General features: G+C 53.0%; 2 protein-coding genes across 2 annotated transcripts; one reads left to right on the top strand and one right to left on the bottom strand.

Annotated features, from left to right (window-relative positions):
• Positions 1-9414: 9414 nt before the first annotated feature.
• CXHXorf49B (chromosome X CXorf49B homolog) lies at positions 9415-13352 on the bottom strand. The gene is made up of 6 exons (XM_008970898.4): positions 11966-13352; positions 11236-11392; positions 10616-10692; positions 10288-10333; positions 9692-9733; positions 9415-9585 (listed from the first exon to the last, which is right to left on the bottom strand). Exons 1-5 carry the CDS (start codon positions 13187-13189, stop codon positions 9693-9695), a joined length of 1545 nt encoding a protein of 514 aa, XP_008969146.2. The 5' UTR covers positions 13190-13352; the 3' UTR covers positions 9415-9585; position 9692.
• On the top strand, positions 13188-15970 carry LOC129395229 (uncharacterized). Its single transcript, XM_055106203.1, has 6 exons — positions 13188-13234; positions 13335-13447; positions 13999-14552; positions 14929-14974; positions 15509-15576; positions 15683-15970. Exons 1-6 carry the CDS (start codon positions 13188-13190, stop codon positions 15797-15799), a joined length of 945 nt encoding a protein of 314 aa, XP_054962178.1. The 3' UTR covers positions 15800-15970.
• The last annotated feature ends 5072 nt before the right edge of the window (positions 15971-21042 follow it).

The raw sequence follows: 21042 nt of genomic DNA, 5'->3' as shown, positions 1-21042 counted from the left end.
CCATATATGGCTAGCCAGTTATCCCAGCACCGTTTGCTGAATAGGGAATCCTTTCCCCATTGCTTGCTTTCGTCAGGTTTGTCAAAGACCAGATAGCTGTAGGTGTGGGGCCTCATTTCTGGGTTCTCTATTGTGTTCCATTGGTCTCCATGTCTGTTTTTGTACCAGTACCATGCTGTTTTGGTTAGTGTAGGCCTGCGGTATAGTTTGAAGTCGGGTAGCGTGATGCCTCCAGCTTTGTTCTTTTTCACTTAGAATTGCCTTGGCCATTCAGACTCTTTTTCAGTTCCATATGAATTTTAAAATAGGTTTCCTCGCACTGTGAAGAATGCCAAAGGTAACTTAATAGGAATCGCATTGAATCTGCAAATTGCTTTGGGCACTATGGCCACTTTAATGATATTGATTCTTCCTATTCATGAGCAGAAATGTTTTTCCATTTGTTTGTCACGTCTCTGATTTCCTTGAGCAGTATTTTGTAGTTCTTCTTGTAGAGATCTTTCACCTCCCTGGTGTGGTGTATTCCTGGGTATCTTGGTGTGCGTAGCAATTATGAATGGGACTGTGTTCCCGATTTGGCTCTCTGCTTGACTGTTGTTGGTGTATACGAATGTTAGCGATTTTTCACATTGATTTGGTATCCTGAGACTTTGCTGAAGTTGATTATCAGCTTAAGGAGCTTTGGGGCTGAGACTGTGTGGTTTTCTAGATTTAGGAACATGTCGTCTGCAGGCATACTGTAGTATTAAAAGAATGTAATATAGGACATAGGACAGAAAAACGTAGAGAAAAAAGAGGAAAGAAGGATCACAAATGTAAATGTGTTGGTTTCCTCTTGAAGGAGGAATGAGGCTGAGATCAGGCAGAGACACCCCAGGAGCTTTGGGGAATGCTGGCGGTGTTCTCCTCTGTGACATGGGGGTGTTTCTGTAGAGGTGCCCTTGATAATCACTTATTAAACAACACACACATATTGTGAAGTTCTCTCTATGTATGTTACATTTCAAAATAAAGAGGGGCAAAATTGCTAATAACAAATAACACACATTTGTAGTTAAACACTTCTCACAATCCACAGACCTGGAAATGACTGATTAGTTTTCTGTATGTGTAGTTTTCCAGTTTTAAGAACGTTCTACAAATGGAATCAGACATTATGTAGAGTTTCATATTTGGTGTCTTTAGCACAATGAAATACATATAAGACCTCTAGAACTGCAATGTACTCTTTCTTGACCTCAGTACTCAATACGTGTTTTCCTCACTTCACAGTAGTTCATTCACAGTCGATTGGTTTTCTAAACTTGTATATATGTGTAGTATGCTTTATAAATATCATATGATAGTTAACTTTATGTAATTTGTTATATCTTGGTAATGGACTTTTCTTAAAAATGGACAGTATCCCTAAGAATACCCCGTACATTTCCATTGCAAAAAAAAAAAAAAAAAAAAAAAGGTATTCCATCATGTGAGTATACCACAATTAACTGATATAAACTATGAAGGTAAAAATTTGCGTTGCTGCCCCTTAACGTTGTTGCCTTAATTTCTTTTTCTCAGGTCCTAAGTCGTCTGCCCCTGAGAATAAGTGGATGGGGAGGTGACAAATCTCCCGTGAGAAAAATGTACCAAGTGCATGGTGTTCCAACACATAATCACAAATTCTGAATGAAAACTTGCCACCCAAATATAAAATATTTACCAAAACATCGAAATTAATATCACAATTATGTAAGCATCGTTCCTACGATGTTTGGTGAAATCTATGAGAATTTGAAATCAAGCTATCACTATCAATAAACTGATATTAGTACTCGCAAGGAGATCTGCTATAAATAGAGAAAATAAAATTTTGGTTATCCTTCTGGTTATAAAATACTTACCTGTTTAATGCAGTGTTACTTCCCTTAGCACTATTGTTTTGTCTGCTTATGGTGGCAGGCAACGTACAGAAAGAAAACATCACAGTTTATGTGCATAGTTTAATAAATGATTGTCCAGTGCACCTGTACGGGAACGCTCCCCTAGGTCCCAGAGAAGAACACCGCCAGCATCCCCCAGAGCCTCCTGGGGTGTCCCTGCCTGAGCTCAGCCCCACTCCTACTGCAAGGGGAAACCAACATCCTGACTTTTCTGATTGTCCTTTCCTTGCTCTTCTCTATGGTTTTATATCCTAAGTATGCATTCTTCAACAAGGTAGGTTAGTGTTGCCTGTCATTTGAAGTTATAGGAATGGAATCATTAAGCATGTCCGTGTTGTCCCTTGCTTCTTTCCCTCGATGTTATCTTTGTAAGATTCGCGCCTATTATTCCATGGAGGAGTACTTTGTACTTTTCCGTTGCTGAAATAGTATTCCATTGTATTAACATACCACAATGTATTCATTCCGTCCCATGGAAGTTGTGATTTTCATGGTTTCCCATATTTGGGACTGGATGATTACAAAAATACTACTCATAAACCCTTGTCGGCACCAGTAAAGGAGTCCTGAGAGGGACGTGTAGGCTGCTAAAAGCATATATTTAAAAGAGGATTGCAGACAATTAAAGAGAAAACGTTCGAAAAAGAAGCCCAACATAAGACCAAGGAAAGTAGAAGGAAGTCATCAAGGTAAAAGCAGAAATCAGTGAAAGTGGAAACAAGCATAAGGATCACAAAACCAGAAGTTGGGTGTTTGGAAGAAGAATGAAATTGGTAAACCTCTTGTGAGACTGGTCAAGAAAACAAGGGAGAAGGGCACCGCTATCAGGAAAGAAAAGGGAGAAATAAGCACAAACGATGTTACGTCCGTTCTCGTGTTGCTATATAGAAATATCCAAGACCGAGTCATTTATAAAGAGAAGAGCTCATGGTTCTGCAGGCTGTACTGGTAGCATAGCGGCTTCTGCTTCTAGGAGGACTCAGGAAACTTGCAATCATGGCAGAAGGCAAAACAGGAGCAGGTACTTGTTACATGGTAGGAGCAGGAGCAAGACAGAGAGAACAGGGGGAGGTGTCACACACTTTTAAACGACCAGACTCATGACAACTCACTCGCGACCACAGGGACAGTACCAAGTGGATGCTGCTAAACCATTCCTGAGAAATCCAGCCCAATGATCCAGTCAGCTCCCACCAGGCCCCACCTCCAGCATTAGAAGTTACAGTTTGACAGAAGACTTGGTGGGGACACGGTTCCAAGCCATATCATATGCAGACATCCAAAAGATAGAAAGAAGCTATTGTGGGGGAACTGGATATTCACACAGAGTGCCCATGCAGTAACAGCGCATAGCTAATTAAATACAAAGAGAAGATGGCACTTTCACAATGGGGTAATCTGGAACAGCGCCCTGAGCACATGGTCAAGATGAACATCGCCAGTCATGAGACAAACCGACATGGAGAATCTGCTGATGTCATGCACTGAGAAGAACAGCATGTCTGCTATGCAGTAGTCCTGCCAAAAATGTTAAACCTACCTGAATCTAATCACAAGGAAGCCATTCGACAAACCCACGTTCAAGGGCTTCCTGACAACGACTGCACTGGTTTAAAGCACACTTTAAGGTGGGCGGATCACGAGGTCAGGAGATGGAGACCATCCTGGTTAAGACGGTGAAACCCTGTCTCTACTAAAAAATACAAAAAATTAGCCGGGCGTGGTGGCGGGCGCCTGTAGTCCCAGCTACTCGGGAGGCTGAGGCAGGAGAATGGCGTGAACCCGGGAGGTGGAGCTTGCAGTGAGCCGAGATCGTGCCACTGTGCTCCAGCCTGGGCAACAGAGGGAGACTCCATCTCAAAAAAAAAAAAAAAAAAAAAAAAAGCACACTTTAAAGGACACTGAAGAGACTTGATGGGCCGGGAACCATGGCTCATGGCTCACGCCCGTAATCCCATCAATTTGGGAGACCTAGGTGAGCGGTTGGCGCTTGCCTGTGGTCCAAGCTACTCAGGAGGCTGAGGTGGGAGGATGGCTTGAGCCTGGAGGTCGAGGCTACAGTGAGCCGGGTTCGCCTGACACTACATGCCAGCGTGGGCGACAGAGGGAGACCCTGTCTCAGAAGAGGCTTGACAACTAAATGCAAAGCATGATGTTTGGTTGGAAAGAGAATTTTGTTAGAAAGCAGCTATGAGGGATACTATGGGACCATGGGGACAATCGGAAAATGTTTCATGTGATCATACAGTAGAAAATTGTGTGGTCTCAATGTTACATTTCTTGAGTGTCATGGTGGCACCAAGGTTTTGTGGGAGCCCATGCTTCCCTGTAGGCGATACATGCTGCAGTATTTACGGATGATGGATCTAAATGATTCCAATGGATCTCAAATGATTCCACAAAACAATAAAACAAAAATACAAGCACGCACACACGCTTAGAGAAAGACAGGGGTGCAGGATGGAGGGAGGGCTGAAGCAGATGTGAGAAAGTGGTAACAACTGGAGGATGCAGTTGAAGAATATACGTATGGATGCTCCTTGTGCTTTCCCTGCAAGTAACTCTCCTGTGACTCCAAAATTTAAACAAATGCAATCTGGGATGAAGGGGGTATTATGGACCATTTTATTCCAGTCAGTTTGAAAACAGTGAAAAAGGTCACCAATTGCTAGGAAACCAAACCCGCCAAAACTGACACAAGAAGGCACAGCCAAGCTGAACCGTTCCAGAATCATTACAGAAAGATATCAGTAGTCAAAGGCTTTCCACGAATGAACTCCAGGATTCACCACCACATTCTGACAAACATCCTAGGAATACATATCTTCCATTTTACACAAACTCGTGCAGAAAATTGAAAGGGAGGGGCCAGGCATGGTGGCTCACGCCTGTAATCCCAGCACTTTGGGAGGCCGAGGCGGGTGGATCACGAGGTCAGGAGATCGAGACCATCCTGGCTAACACGGTGAAACCCCATCTCTACCAAAAATTAAAAAAAAAAAAAAAATTAGCCGGGCGTGGTGGCAGGCGCCTGTAGTCCCAGCTGCTTGGGAGGCTGAGGCAGGAGAATGGCATGAACCTGGGACGCGGAGCTTGCAGTGAGCCGAGATCGTGCCACTGCACTCCAGCCTGGTCGACAGAGCGAGACTCCGTCTCAAAAAAAAAAAAAAAAAGAAAAGAAAATTGAAAGGGAGGAACACTCCTCCACTCACTGCATGAGCTTGGCATAACCTCAATACCAAATCCTTCAAGGACACCTAGAGAAACATTGCAGGTCAATCACATGCTCATGACATAGAAGTAAAAATTGGAAGCAGAATCTTAGCACACGGAAGCCTACAGGATATAAAAAGGAAAATACCTAATATGGCATGACTAATATTGGCTTCATCCCAGAAATACGAACTTAATTTCTCTTCAGAAAATACAGTGGTATAATTCCCCACATTAACAGATTCGGGGAGACAAACATGCTCTTCGTAGTCACAAAAGGTATTGACTAAATGTCAATTTCCATTTGAGATGTATTGCTGACAATTTTTTTTTTCTAAAAAGTCAGGACTATTGGGCTATAACTTACACAGAGGTCTGTGAGATCTCGTAAATGCATATGGCTGTAAAAACACCAGCACAATATATATAGATATAGAGCATCGCCATCCCCCGCCCCCCTCCCCCCCCAGGTTCCCTTACGCCCTCTTGTACTGAACTCCTCGTCTTAACCCTCAGACCCTGGCAACCATCAATCTGTTTTGTGTTCCTAGAGTTTTGCCTTTTCCAGAATGTCATATAAATGGAATCACACGGTATGTAGTATGTGCATTTGGCTTCCTTCAGAGAAAGACACTCGGACTGCGATTCTCTAAAGGTGCAATGTACAGTTTCATGACCTGGGTAGTAGTTACCTGGCTTGATCACCTTATAACTGTTTGTCAGATGGCGGGCTTCTGAGTTATCCCCGTGTGTGTGTGTGTGTGTGCGTGTGTGTGTGCGCGCGCGTGTGTGTGTGCGCGCGCGCGTGCGTATGTGACAGTGTATGTGTGTGTGTGTGTGTGTGTGTATCATGTTTCAAACATATAATTTTACATTTAACTGCCTCTAACTTTTATATGTTGGTGAGGGTTATTAAATGACAATTATTAATACTTAAAAGGAAGTGAGTGATTATTGTAAAAGCCAGCAGAGTCATTTCCTCTGGGGTGTGCAAAGCGGGAGGTAGTGATCAGGATGGGGCAAACAGGAGGGTTCCAAAACCCTGCCAACCTTCTGTTCCTCGCTCTGCATGGTAGTGACCTGGACTTCAACATTGCACAACCACATGGGCGCCGTTCACGCTGGATCACAAGAACAGAGCACCCTGGAATCCCACAGATAGATGTGGCCACCCTGGCGGCCACAGCCTACGCGGCCGTACCTGGCAAACACTGGTGTTGGCCTCATCCTTCGAGGAAACGCATGATGAGAAAATGTGTGGGGAAAAGGAGGAGTTCTTGGGGTGGAGGTTGAGGACAGATGTGCGTGAGGTTGTCCGAGTTCACCCAGGAGTGTGTTCCAGGCGGGCTGAAGTTCATGGCTGGTACTCACCATGACCACTATCATCCTATGATTGCCATCTCACATCCCTGTGTGCGATGCCCTGGGCCTCCGCCACAGCCTGGAAGGCCACCCTAGGGGACTCTGGCTGGTGGGCGTGTGCAGAGACTCACACACCTTCGGCTCTAGCTGGAGTCTGAAGAGGAGATGCTCTTTTCTGCCCACAGAGTAAGAGGTCTCATCTGGAAATGTACCTGTGGCAGCCCTGGCACCGGGTGTAGGTGGGATTCTGCTCAGGGCTCCGCCACTGTGGCTGCATCAAGGGCAGGCACTCAGCTCGGCAGACCTCCGGAGCCCGTCTGAGCTGAGTGGCAGGACAAGGCAGGAGGGGGTCTAAGGCTCTCCAGGCCGGACCCCACATTCCTCTTGGTGGGAGAGCAGGATTGAAGGAAAAGACAAAGCGGGACACTGAATGAGGGGAAGGGCTCGACCTCCTCCTCTCCACTGGGGCCCAGGTGGATTCCTCTAATCCGAGGAGTCTCGGATTCTGCACCTATTTCCCCTAGAACTGGAAGGCTCCACCCGCCCATGGCCTGGGGTGTACATGTTACAGCCTCATTATTGTGCAGGAGGTGGTCTGAATATGGAACCGAGGTGGTGTGCTGAGAGGCGGGGCTGGCAAATGCAGCCACCGGGAGATGGGTTCATGCCTTCCACGACTCCGTCCACGGGCTTCTCCCCTTCCACACCCTGTTGACCATGGCCCATGCCCCCCGGGGCAGTGCCTGGGGCTAGAGTTCTCACGCCACCAGAACCTGCCTAGATGTCTCCGGTGGCAAAAACCCAAGCTGGAGAGTCCCTGACACACGTCTTCCCCCAGACACCAGCCCACTGTGTTATCCCCCCAAGAAACAACCACCTGTGTCAGGGTCAAAGCCTTGGCCCGAGGAATCAAGCCAACCCTCTCAGGGAAGGTGTTGGATTCCGATGGGGTAGGTCCCCACCAGCGTTCGTTTCCACGTCTGAGGCCTGTGATTGGCCCACCACGTGCGTGATGGTCCCCCTCACTGAGCTCACACCATGGGCCCACAGGGAGACGCACAGGGAGTATGGGGGAAGGCAGACACCGGGCCCGACCAGCTGTCCCAGGGCAGTCCCTCTTTCCCACTTTCCACCCTCTCTGTGGGCATCCTGCCCGTCCATGTGTTGGTTAGCGGGTGTCGTGGCACCCTCCCACGGGAGCTCCCCACTTGTAGATGAGGCACCAACCAGCGACTCTGAGGTATTACCACTGCACCCACACATGGGAGTGCTGAGACATCCCATCCATCCCGCGGAGGATCGGGAGCCTACTGTGGCACCTCCAGCATTCTGAGAGCCCCAACACCTGTCCCTGTGTTTGGGGATGTCCCCTTCGTCCCACTCCACAGCCTTCTAGGTGTTAGAATTGAACAACACCTCCTGTGAAAGGGTAGATCCCAGCCCCGCTTTAGCGAATTCGATCCTTCATGGATCCTTCACCACTGCTTCCACTCCGTGAATGAGCCCATTCTCCCTCAACGGAGAGCACCCCCGATTAATTTGATTCCCAAGCGGGTGCTTGCAGGGGCGTGCACACACACATACACACGCTAACCTTGAATGGTATCTGTATTTCTCCTGTCCTTGTTCGACACCCTGTCTCTCGGCGATGGGAGCTGGCAGAACCTACACACACCTCCTCACTGGAATCGGAATCTGTGCCCAAATCTGGGACCTGCCCAGCCCAGGATTCTGGCTGAAGGAAGCGGGCGATCCCAACTGTCAGGGAGGGTGAAGGCAGAACAGGGAGCTCTAGGAAATCTCGTGTGACCTCGAGAGGCGGTCGGGAAGACTGACCAGGGACACAGAAATAATCACGTCCACAAAAACCTGTTGGCCTTGGGGGTGGTGAAACGGTATTTCACGGGAACCATCCAAGAACAGCCAGGCCTAGCATCCACACTTGCCCTGGAAACCAGCTGGCCATTTTCAAATCAATGGTGTGGAGCCCACCGGCTGCAGAAGGGGCTGTTGGCTGCGTATAGGACACCAAGGATGTGGAAGCCGCCTTCCGCGTAGCTACCGGCGGGCGGTTTCCACCAGGTTGGCCCGCAGGCACCAGAACAGACTCAGTGCCCCCACCTCCAACCGAGAGACTGTCTTGCCCTTTTCTTCCGCACTCCAGGTATCTTCCCTTTGGCTCAGCTTCCCACCAGGATGTGGTTTCTGTCTCCACCTGGCTACTGAAGCTAAGGAGGAGATCTGACAGAATTTGGTAACTAAGGTTCAAAGGTGAGGGCTAAGAGGAACTGAGGATGCCAAGCGGGTTTTTGCCCCAGATGACCTGACCCTGTGCATGGTGGCACCGGAGGGACATAACGGCTCAAGAAAGAGGACTGGGCCCCTGAGGGGCGGGGAGGATGAGCTCCGTCTTGTTCCTCAACAGCATGGAAATAACCATGCAGGAAAGGCCACCGGCATCAAGCCACTGGGGAGAGCAAGGATGCTCACGATGGAAAGGATGGTGAGAGGGCAGAACAGAAACAGTGAACCGCAGGAGGAAAGGTGAGAGAGACGGGTTCTGGAAGGAGGCCATCAGTTCCTGCTGAAGGGGAGGGAGAATAGCGCTGAAGAAGGGGAACTGTGAGACCCCAAAGTGGGAGGAGAAGAGGAGGGACCGTGAGCAAGGCGTGTAGGAGAAAGGCAGGAAATGCCGCTGTGGCCGGGCAGGGCCCCCACACACCTAGACCCAGGGCACTGTGGTGAGCCCGAGTGCAGGGCTGCTGCTCAGAGGCCGGCCCAGGTGCCCCGCAGGGAGAGGGCCCACCACAGAGCCCCAGGGGAACTGTTCTTCAACCGCCAGTGAACCGGGCAACACGCTGCAAACCCCAACACTCCCAACAATCGCAGAGAGGGCAGACCACAGACCACAGAATATGAGAACGACTTTATTTCAAATTGCTTTGAACTGCGTTGGGAAGGGGGCAAATGCAGCGGAAGAGAGGAAGCCCTGGCTGAACAGGATATGGAGGGAACCCGCTTGGCTGCAGCTCCGGAGCTCCAAAGGTGGCAGCTGTTCATCTTGTAGGAAGATGCTGGCTCCAACCTGTGAAACAGAGTAGGCTCAGGGACGGGCCCTCAGCCAGGGCCAGCCCACAGCCCTCCTAAGGTACCATGATTGTGGAAAGGGGCACGGTGTGTGCAACACTCACTTCAAAGGTCCTGGAACTTGTCAGTGAGGAACTGCATGGCCGCTGAAAGAGAGAGGCAGAAATGGACACTCCAGACCCAGGGAAACAGAAACCCACGCCCTGCCCCGGTGGGGAACCACCTAGCCCTGCAACCAGAAACCCCACCAGCCCTGGGACTGACTCACCCACCCGTCACCTGAATTAAATGTGGAAATGCCTTCTAAGCGGGAAAGTGGTTCTCAGGTGCTGGGCCATCCCAGTACCGTACAGAACGTATTTCAAAGACAGATAAGCCAGCCAGCAAGCAAACACCATACAAGCCATACCAGGCAGTAGTTAAAGGGGAAACACAGGTGGTATCTCTAACCGCCCTAAGAGAAGGAGAGTTCTGGGACTCGTGGACTAAGTGTACACGGAGTTCAGACGACACATTGCTGTCTGTGCACACCCCTAGCTGGAAAGGCACAGAAGGCTCCAGGGCCAGGTCTGCTTGATTCTCCTCCGCAGAGGAAAGTCAGTCCCAGTGATGCTGCCCGTACCTGCAGCCCACCACCGCCCCCAACACCTGCAGAAAGACACCGCTGTCCATTCCTGCCCCAGCCAGGGCTCCCTCGTACCTAGCTGCTGTGTAAGGTCCTCAATTTCCCTCTGCAGCCAGATGCACTAGACCAGCAGACACCGCAGGAAGATAAATGGTTAGTCAATTCTGTCCTCCTCTCTCCCCAGCCTCCCTGCAGCCCCCATAGCCTGCAGCCCAGTGGCGAGGTGGGTTGGCAGGGAACCCTCAATGGAAACGAGGCACCCTCTCTCCGTGGGGTGCAGAAGGTGGAGATGTGTGGAGTGCGGTGGGGAGGGAGGGGGCGGACGCAGAAATCAGTTTAACCTGGACACGGATCCCACCATCTACTGTGGACCTCTATTTCTAGGAGCCACACAAAGCATTACCCGAAGACAGCCCTGGGCTCCCGGGGGCTGCTGCTGCCTTTCCGGTCTTGGGGGATGGACAGGCGGCTGCTGGTTACCTGAAAGAGAACACAAAATCCAGCTTCCAAGCCTCCCAGTGAGGTGGAAAGGGCCTAGTGGTGTCTAATGTGAGGCAGCATCACCCTCTGCTGGTACACGTTGCCCCTGCTCTGCCCAGCAACTCCAACCCCGCTCTGGGACTGCCTTCACTGTTCCCCAGTGTAAGCTCATGTGCACCTGTGGCCCCCTAGCATTGTGACTCCAGGTTGGACTCCAGCAGTGCGGCAGCCACAGCCAGGCCCTGGGAGGGCCAGTGTGGCTGAGCAGGACTTAACAGAAAAGGGCTCAGTACTGCCGAAAGTCTCCTTCCAGAGTTGGGAGTTTGGGGCGCTGCTCCAAATCGCCCCCCACCACACAAACCCCACTCAGAGAGGACGATGTGGCTTAAAGCCAGCCTGGTCAACACCCTGTTTCCCCGTGGGACAGCTGCCTGGGTGGGCAGGGAAGTCTGGGAATAAGGCTGAGCCCCCAGAAGCGACAGGGCCAGAGGTTTCCCTCCCGACCCCTCTCCCCTCCACCCCTATCAAACCCGCAAGACTCACCGGAGGGTGCATGGCGTCTGGGCACGAGGCCTCCCGGGCTGTAGGCCGAGGGCTCTGAAGTTCCCGGAAGTTGGGGACCTCTGATGTTGGGGTCGCTACTGCTGAATTCTCCACGACGCACAGACAGGCGAGGCAGTCCTGGCCTGTGGGTGGGAAGCTAAAACAGAAACTTCTGAGTCGGGCTGGCGATGGGGGCCGGCGGTGAGTACACGTGGGGAGGGGTTGTGGTAAGGTGGAGACTCCTGAGCCTAATCTCATTAGCACTTTCTCCCTGTCAGCCTCAGGCCAGGAGGCAGAGGCCAGCCAGGGAAAACACTGGGGATACTGAGATAGCCCGGGCCGCCTGCCAGGTGGGTCGGGCAACAGCTAGGGAAGGAGGAATCAGGAAGTTGATGAGCCTAGATGCCCCAGCTTTGCAGCCCACACTTTAAGGCATCACCCGATCCAAACCAGCTGCCAGCCCTGCCTTCCACCCCAGCTCCTCTCTGCGGGCGGAGGCAGGACCCCTGCAGAGTGTCCAGAGGCATGGCCATCACACAAGAAGTGCTCCCTTTAACGTGTGCCCTTATGACGAAGACACCCATCGGGCATTCTAGTGTCCCTGGGCTCCCGATGACAACCCTCGAGCAAGGGACAGAGGAGGCATGGGTAAACAGGTGTGTGCTGGAAGAGAGGAGGTGTGGGGGGAGGAGGGTAAAGAGGGAGAGGAGGGCGAGAAGGGCCTACTCACTTGGGCTCTTGGGACCTCATCTCTATTTGGGTCATTATCTTCTCTGGCCGCAGCCTGGGACTCCCTGGTCTTCCTCCCTGCTGGTTTCTTCCCAGGGCTGCTGTGCTTAGGCTTTTGGGGTTTCTTGGACATCCCCTGTGGCCGCACACCAGAGAATGGCGGGAAGGTGGCCGGCTCCGGGGGAGCGGCTGAGAGTCTCTCTCCGCAGGCAGGAAAGCCTCTCCCCGGGGCCAGTTGAGAGGCACCCCCTAGGGACTTCCTCCCCCCGGCCATCTTCCTCCTCGAAAGGCCCTGGGGCAGGGCCCCTGCAGCGGCAGCTCCTGAGCAGCTGGGCCTGACCTCCACCTTTCCCCAGGCCCTGCTCTGCATTTTCTTCTGGGGAGAGTCCTCCAGCTCTCCCACAGCCGGCCTCTCTGCGACTGGAGTGAGTCCGCGGGGAGCAGAGGTCAGGAAACGGCCCGGCACAGGCAGGTAACTCTCCTTGCAGTGGAAGCTTGCCTGTCTGGATGTGTCTGCTCGCTTCTTGGGGCTGCCGGGCTTGGCCTGGCTTCCTTCGTTGCAGCAAATGCCTACCTTCATCAGTGGTAAGTCGCTGCTCTCATCTGCGGAATCAGAGTCGTGGGTAGACAGCCTGGTGGGGCCTTTCGCAGAGGGCTGCTGGGGATCCACGCGGAGGCTCCATCTGCTCTTCGAGCCCCTTTCCGGGTTCTTCCAGGCCCGCACTGGCCCAGGACCGCAGAGGTGGAGACGGCCGGCAGAGGCCTGCTGCCATTTTCCAGGGCTGTAGCCCAGCACGTCTCTCCCACTGGGACCGACCTCCGCATCTGCCCAATTCTCAGCCGACCCTTCGGCAGCGGCACCTTCTGGGAACGGGTGTCCCTGGACGCTGGGCGGCGGCACGATGGCGGCTGGTTCGTCAGCCAGGTAGAATGAGTAGTCCACAACGTCCCCTTGGTCATCCACCGGGGTGCCTGGCCGGCCTTCCCGGCCCCAGAGCACCACCCTTCCTTGCTCTATCAATTCGCTCTCAGACTCGAAGCTGAAGCCCTCCGGATCTGTGAACCCGCTCTTGCTCTCGCCATCGCCGCTGCCCGGCACCCCCAAATCGAGGCCGTGGCTGTGGGCCCCTGGGGCTCCGGGGCTGGCCGTGTGGGAGCCAGCCTTTTTGCCACCCTCCAGGTCGAAACTGGCCCCACAAACGGACACCTTGTCGGGGGAGCTCATGGCGCCAGTCCGGGCAGCCTGGGCTGCGGGGAGACGGTCGTCCTGGTAACGGCGGGAGCGGAGAGCTGAGCCCAGCCAAGCCCAGCTGAGCGGGCCACGTGACAGAAACAGTGAGGCCTTCGGGACACCACCGCCCTCGCCCCAGGTGGAAGTACCAGATGTCCAGGACAGCGAGTGGCTTCCTCGCGCCCTTGACGCCGGCGCCGAGCCTTCTCATTGGTCCCCGTCTGCCAACCAGCACGCCCTTTGTGGGGCGAGGTGCCTGAGCTTTAACCAATCGGGACACAGGCTCTTGGTTTGCCTCCATGCCCGTCATTTGACTGGGTGGCTGCGCTCTGGTCGGGTCTTGGGGCCAGGGGGCACCGTAGCTCTCGATCACCTCTTTCTTCCTGTCCTTCTGCCTCTGGCCGGGCACCTACTTTCCAAGGAGAGCCACGTCTCTGAGCCCCAGTGTCCCATCTGTAAGGTGGGGATTAAGGGGAGACCTTCCCCCAGCTCATCAGCTTGGGAGAGTAAATGTCGTGATGCACGCAAAGCACCCGGTGCACAGAGGAGGTCTCATTGGAAAGTAGGTTCCCAGCCAGAGGCAGCAGGAGAGCAAGAAGGAGGTGGATCGAGAGCTCCAGTGCCCCCTGGCCCCAAGACCAGACCAGAGCACAGCCACCCAGTCAAATGACGGGTGTCGGGGCAAACCAAGAGCCTGTGTTCCGATTGGTTAAAGCCCAGAGGCCTCTGCCAACAAAGGGCGCGCTGGTTGGTAGAGGGGGACCAATGAGAAGTCGCGGCACTGGCGTCAAGTGCACGCGCAGAAGCCACGCGCTGTCGGGGACATCTGGTACTTCCACCCGGGGTGAGGGCAGCGGTGTCCCGAAGGCCTCACTGTTCCTGTCGCGTGGCCCGCTCCGCCGGGCTTGGCAGGACTCGGCTCTCCCGTTCTGCCGTTACCAGGACGACCGTCTCCCCGCAGCCCGGCGCCATGAGCTCCTCCGACAAGGTAGCCGTTTGTGGGGCCAGTTTCGGCCTGGAGGGTGGCAAGCAGGCTGGCTCCCGCATGGCCAGCCCCGGAGCCCCACGGGGCCAGGGCCACGGCCTCGATTTGGGGGCGCCAGGCAGCCGCGAGGGCGAGAGCAGGTTCACAGATCCGGAGGGCTTCAGCTTCGAGTCTGAGAGCGAATTGATAGAGCCGGGAAAGGTGGTGCTCTGGGGCCGGGAAGGCCGGCCTGGCACCCCAGTCGACGACCAAGGGGACGATGTGGACTACTCGTCCTCCCTGGCTAACGAACCAGCCACCATCGTGCCACCGGCCCAGCGTCCAGAAGGTGCCCCTGCCGAAGGGTCGGCTGACAACTGGGCGGACCTGGAGGTCGGTCCCAGTGGGAGAGGCGTGCTGGGCCCCAGCCCTGGAGAATGGCAGCAGGCCTCCGCCGGCCCCTGGGAGCCCAGGGTTGTCCTCGGGTAATGCTTTGTGTGGCTCCTAGAAATAGAAGTCCACGTTAGATGGTGGGATCCGTGTCCAGGTTAAACTGATTTCTGTGTCCCCCCGCCCCGCCCCGTCACCACCTTCTGCATCCCACGGAGAGAGGGTGCCTCTTTTACATTGAGGGTTTCATGCCAACCCACCTCACCACTGGGCTGCAGGCTATGGGGGCTACTAAGGGCTGGGGGAGACAGGGAAGACGAGGAGAGAGGAGGCCAGAATTGACTAAGCATTTATCTTCCTCCGGTGTCTGCTGGTCTAGTGCATCCGGCTGCAGAGGGAAATTGAGGACCTTACACAGCAGCTAGGTATGATGGAGCCCTGGCTGGGGCAGGGATGGACAGCGGTGTCTTTCTGCGGGTGCGGGGGGCGGGGGTGGGCTGTAGGTACAGGCGGCGTCACTGGAACTGACTTTCCTTTGGGGAAGAGAACCAAGGAAAGCCTGGCCCTGGAGCCTTCTGTGCCTTTCCAGCTAGGGGTGCGCACAGACAGCAATGTGTCGTCTGAACTCCGTGTACACTTAGTCCACGAGTCCCAGAACTCTCCTTCTCTTAGGAGGGTTAGAGATACCGCATGTGTTTTCCCTTTAACTGCTGCCTGGTATGGCTTGTATGGTGTTTGCTTGCTGGCTGGCTTATCTGTCTTTGAAACACGTTCTGAATGAACGGTTCTGGCATGGCCCAGCACCTGAGAACCACTTTTCCGCTTGGAAGGCATTTCCACATTTAATTCAGGTGACGGGTGGATGAGTCAGTCCCAGGGCTGGTGGGGGTTTCTGGTTGCAGGGCTAGGTGGTTCCCCACGGGGGCAGGGGGTGAGTTTCTGTTTCCTTGGGTCTGGAGTGCCCGGTTCTGCCTCTCTGTTTCAGCGGCCATGCAGTTCTTCAATGACAAGTTCCAGGACCTTTGAAGTGAGTGTTGCACACACCGTGCCCCTTCCCACAATCCCGGTAGCTTAGGAGGGCTGTGGGCTGGCCCTGGCTGGGAGCCAGTCCCTGAGCCTGCTCTGTTTCACAGGTTGGAGCCAGCGTCCGGAGCTGCAGCCAAGCGAGTTTCCTCCTTATCCTCCTTAGCCAGGGCTTTTTCTCTTCCGCTGCATTTGCCCCCTTCCCAACGCAGTTCAAAGCAGTGTGAAATAAAGTCGTTCTCATATTCTGTGGTCTGTGGTCTGCCCTCTCTGCGATTGTTGGGAGTGTTGGGGTGTGCCGGGTGTTGCTCCGTTCCCTGGCGCTGGAAGAACAGTTCCCCTGGCGCTCTGTGGTGGGCCCTCTCCCTGCGGGGCGCCTGGGCCGGCCTCTGAGCAGCAGCCCTGCACTCGGGCTCACCATAGTGCCCTGGGTCTAGGTGCTGTGGGAGGCCTGCCCGGCCACAGCAGCATTTCCTGCTTTTCCTGTACACGCCCTGCTCATGCTCCCTCCTCTTCTCCTCCCACTTTGGGGTCTCACAGGTCCCCTTCTTCAGTGCTATTCTCTCTCCCCTTCAGCAGGAACTGATGGCCTCCTTTGAGCACCCTGGTCCTTTGAGCAACCTTTCCTCCTGCAGTTCACTGTCCCTGTTTGTCCTGTCACTGTCCTTTCCATCATGAGCATCCTTGCTCTCCCCCGTGGCTTGACCCCGGTGGCCGTTCCTGCATGGTTATTTCCGTGCTGTTGAGGAACACGACGGAGCTCAGTCCTCTTTCTGGAGCCATTATTTCCCTCCGGTGCCACCATGCACACGGTCAGGTCATCTGGGCCAGTAACCTGCGTGACATCCTCAGTTCGTCTTAGCCCTCACCTTTGAACCTCAGTTATCAAATCCCGTTAGGTCTCCCTCTTTAGTTTCAGTAGCCTTGTGGAGGCAGAAGCCACATCCCGGTGGCTGGCTAAGTCAAAGGGAAGGTAGATGGAGTGCAGAAGAAAAGGGCAAGATAGTCTGTTGGTTGGAGGTGGGGGCACCGAGTCTGTTCTGGCGCCTGTTGGCCAACCTGGTGGAAACTGTTCGCAGGCACCTACACAGAAAGTGGCTTCCATATCCTTGGTGTTCTATAGGTGGCCAGCAGCCCCTTCTGCAGCCAGTGGACTCCATACCCTTGATTTGAAAATGGCCAGCTGCTTTCCAGGGCAAGTGTGGATGCTAGGCCTGGCTGGTCTTCGATGGTCCCTGTGAAATACCATTTCACCACCCCCAAGGCCGCAGGTTTTTGTGGACGTAATATTTTCGCGTCCCTGGTCAGTCTTCCAGACCGCCTCTCCAGGTCACACGAGATTTCCTCGAGCTCTCTCTTCTGCCTTCACCATCCCTGACAGTTGAGATCGCCTCGTTCCTTCAGCCGGCATCCTGGGCTGGGCAGGCCCCAGATTCGGGCATAGATTCTGGTTCCAGTGAGGAGGTGTGTGTAGGTTCTGCCAGCTCCCATTGCCAAGAGACTGGGTGTTGCGAACAGACAAAAACAATAGAAATGCAGATACCATTCAAGGTTAGCGTGTGTGTGTGTGTGTGTGTGTGTGTGTGTGTGCGCGCGTGCGCACGCACATGCGCACGTGTGAGTGTGCCCCTGCTAGCACCTGCTTGGGAATCAAATTAATTGTGGGTGCTGTCCCTTGAGCGAGAATGGACTGATTCATGGAGTGGAAGCAGTGGTGAAGGATCCATGAAGGATCAAATTCGCTAAAGCAGGGCTGGGATCTACCCTTTCACAAGAGGTGTTGTTCAAGTCTAACACCTAGAAGGCTGTGGAGTGGGACGAAGGGGACATCCCCAAACACAGGGACGGGTGTCGGGGCTCTCAGAATGCTGGAGGTGCCACAGTAGGCTCCTGATCCTCCACAGGATGGATGGGATGTCTCAGCACTCCCGTGTGTGGGTGCAGTGATAATCCCTCAGAGTCGCTGGTTGGTGCCTCATCTAGGAAATGGGGAGCTCCCATGGGAGGGCACCACGATGCCCGCTAACCAACACATGGGCAGGATATGCACAGAGAGGGTGGAAAGTGGGAAAGAGAGACTGCCCTGGGACAGCTGGTTGGGCTCGGTATCTGCCTTCCCCCATACTCCCTCTGTGTCTCACTGCTGGGCTCATGGTGTGAGCTCAGCGAGGGGGACCACCACGCACGTGGTGGGTCAATCACAGACCTCAGACCTGGAAACCAACGCTGGTGGGGACCTACCCCATCCGAATCTAACCCCTCACCGGAGAGGATGGGCTTGACTCCTTGGGCCAAGGCTTTGACCCTGACACAGGTGGTTGTTTCTTGGGGGGATAACACAGTGGGCTGGTGTCTGGGGGAAGACATGTGTCAGGGACTCTCCAGCTTGGGTTTTTGCCACCGGAGACATCTAGGCAGGTTCTGGTGGGGGCAGAACTCCAGCCCCAGTCACTGCCCCGGGGGGCATGGGCCATGGTCCACAGGGTGTGGAAGGGGAGAAGCCCGTGGACGGAGTCCTGGAAGGCGTGAACCCATCCCTCAGTTGCTGGCTTTTGCCAGCCCCGCCTCCCTCGGTTCCATATTCAGACCACCTTCTGCACAATAATGGGGCCGTAACATGTACACCCTAGGCCCATGGTACACCGCATGGTCGGGCGGAGCCTTCTGGTTCTAGGGGATGTAAGTGCAGAATCCGAGGCTCCTCGGATTAGAGGAATCCATCTGGGTCCCATTGGACAGGAGGAGGTTGAGCCCTTCCCCTCATTCAGTGGCCCCCTTTTGCTTTTCCCTCAAGCCTCCTCTCCCACCAAGAGGAGTGTGGGGTCTGGCCTGGAGAGCCTTAGACCCCCTCCTGCCTTGTCCTGCCACTCAGCTCAGATGAGCTCCAGAGGTCTGGTGAGCTGCGTGCCTGCCACAGTGGCGGAGCCCTGTGCAGAATCCCACCTACACCTGGTGCCAGGACTGCCACAGGTACATTTCCATATGAGACCTCTTACTTTGTTGGCAGAAAAGAGCATCTCCTCTTCAGACTCCAGCTAGGGCCGAAGGTGTGTGAGTCTCCTAGCACGCCCGCCAGCCAGAGTCCCCAAGGGTGGCCTTCCAGGCTGTGGCGGAGGCCCAGGGCACCGCACACGGGGATGTGAGATGGCAATCATAGGATGATAGTGGTCATGGTGAGTACCAGCCATGAACTTCAGCCCGCCTGGAACACACTCCTGGGTGAACTCGGACAACCTCATGCACATCTGTCCTCAACCTCCACCCCAAGAACTCCTCCTTTTCCCCACACATTTTCTCATCATGCGTTTCCTCGAAGGATGAGGCCAACACTTGTGTTTGCCAGGTATGGCCGCGTAGGCTGTGGCCGCCAGGGTGGCCGTGCAAACTCTATCTGTGGGATTCCAGGGTGCTCCGTTCTCGTGATCCAGTGTGAACGGCGCCCATGTGGTTGTGCAGTGTTGAAGTCCAGGTCACTACCATGCAGAGCGAGGAACAGAAGGTTGGCAGGGTTTTGGAACCCTCCTGTTTGCCCCATCCTGATCACTACTTCCCACTTTGCACACCACAGAGGAAATGACTCTACTGACTTTTCCAGCAATCAGTCACTGTCTCTTAAAGGATTAATAATTGCCATTTAATAACCATCATCAAGATATAAAAGTTAGAGGCGGTTAAATGTAAAATTACATTTTTGAAACATAATACACCCCCCCACGCACGCACACACCCATACACTCTCTGTCTCACATACACGCACACACACACACACGGAGAGAACTCAGAAGCTGGCCATTTGACAAACAGTTATAAGGTGATCAAGCCAGGTAGCTATTACCCAGGTCATGAAACTGTACATTGCACCTTTAGGGAATCGCAGTCCGAGTGTCTTTCTCTGAAGGAAGCCAAATGCACATGCTACGTACCGTGTGATTCCATTTATATGACATTCTGGAAAAGGCAAAACTCTAGGAACACAAAACAGATTGATGGTTGCCAGGGTCTGAGGGTTAAGACCAGGAGTTCACTACAAGAGGGCGTAAGGGAACCTGGGGGGTGGGGAGCGGGGGATGGCGATGCTCTATATGTATATATATTGTGCTGGTGTTTTTACAGCCATATGCATTTATGAGATCTCACAGACCTCTGTGTAAGTTATAGCCCAATAGTCCTGACTTTTTAGAAAAAAAAATTGTCAGCAATACATCTCAAATGGAAATTGACATTTAGTCAATACCTTTTGTGACTATGAAGAGCATGCTTCTCTCTCCAAATCTGTTAATGTGGAGAATTATACCATTGTATTTTCTGAAGAGAAATTAAGTTTGTATTTCTAGGATGAAGCCAATATTAGTCATGCCATATTAGGTATTTTCCTTTTTATATCCTGTAGGCTTCCGTGTGCTAAGATTCTGGTTCCAGTTTTTACTTCTATGTCATGAGCCTGTGATTGATCTGCAATATTTCTCTAAGTGTCCCTGCAGGATTTGGTATCGAGGTTATGCCAAGCTCATACAGTGAGTGGAGGATTGTTCCTCCTTTTCAATTTTCTGCACGAGTTCGTGTCAAACGGAAGACAGGTATTCCTAGGATGTTTTTCAGAATGTGGTGGGGAATCCTAGAGTTTATTAGTGGAAAGCCTTTGACTACTCATATCTTTCTGTAATGATTCTGGAACGGTTCAGGTTGGCTGTTCCTTCTTGTGTTAGTTTTGGTGGATTTTGTTTCCTAGCGACTGGTTACCTTTTTCTTTGTTTTCAAACTGACTGTAATAAAGTGGTCCATAATATCCCCCTTCATCTCAGATTGCATTTGTTAAAATTAGGAAGCCGCAGAAGAGTTGCACAGAAAGCCAAAGGAGCACCCATACGTATATTCTTCTACTGGATCCTCCAGTTGTTACCATTTTCTCACATTTGCTTCATCCCTCCCTCCATGCCGCGCCCCCATCTTTTTCTGAGCGTGTGCGTGTATTTTTTTGTTGTTGTTGCTTTGTGGAATCATTTGAGATCCATTGGAATCATTTAGATCCATCATCCGTAAATACTGCAGCATGTATCGCCTACAGGGAAGCATGGGCTCCCACAAAACCTTAATGCCACCATGACACTCAGGAAATGTAACATTGAGACCACACAATTTTCTACTGTATGATCACATGAAACATTTTCCGATTGTCCCCATGGTCACATAGTATCCCTCACGGCTGCTTTCTAACAAAATTTTCTTTCCAACCAAACATCATGCTTTGCATTTAGTAGTCAAGTCTCTTTTGAGACAGGGTCTCCCTCTGTCGCCCAGGCTGGCTTGCAGGGTCGTGAACCTGGCTAAGTGCAGCCTTGACCTCCCAGGCTCAAGCCATCCTCCTGCCTCAGCCTCCTGAGTAACTTGGACTACAGGCGAGTGCCACCATGCCTGGCTAATTTTTAACATATTTTTTGTAGAGACAGGGTTTCACTGTCTTGCCCAGGCT

Source organism: Pan paniscus, chromosome X (genome assembly GCF_029289425.2).
Source record: "Pan paniscus chromosome X, NHGRI_mPanPan1-v2.0_pri, whole genome shotgun sequence".
NCBI lineage: Eukaryota > Metazoa > Chordata > Mammalia > Primates > Hominidae > Pan > Pan paniscus.
Note: the sequence above shows the minus strand (reverse complement) of the source record. Positions and strands in the feature narration are given on the sequence as shown.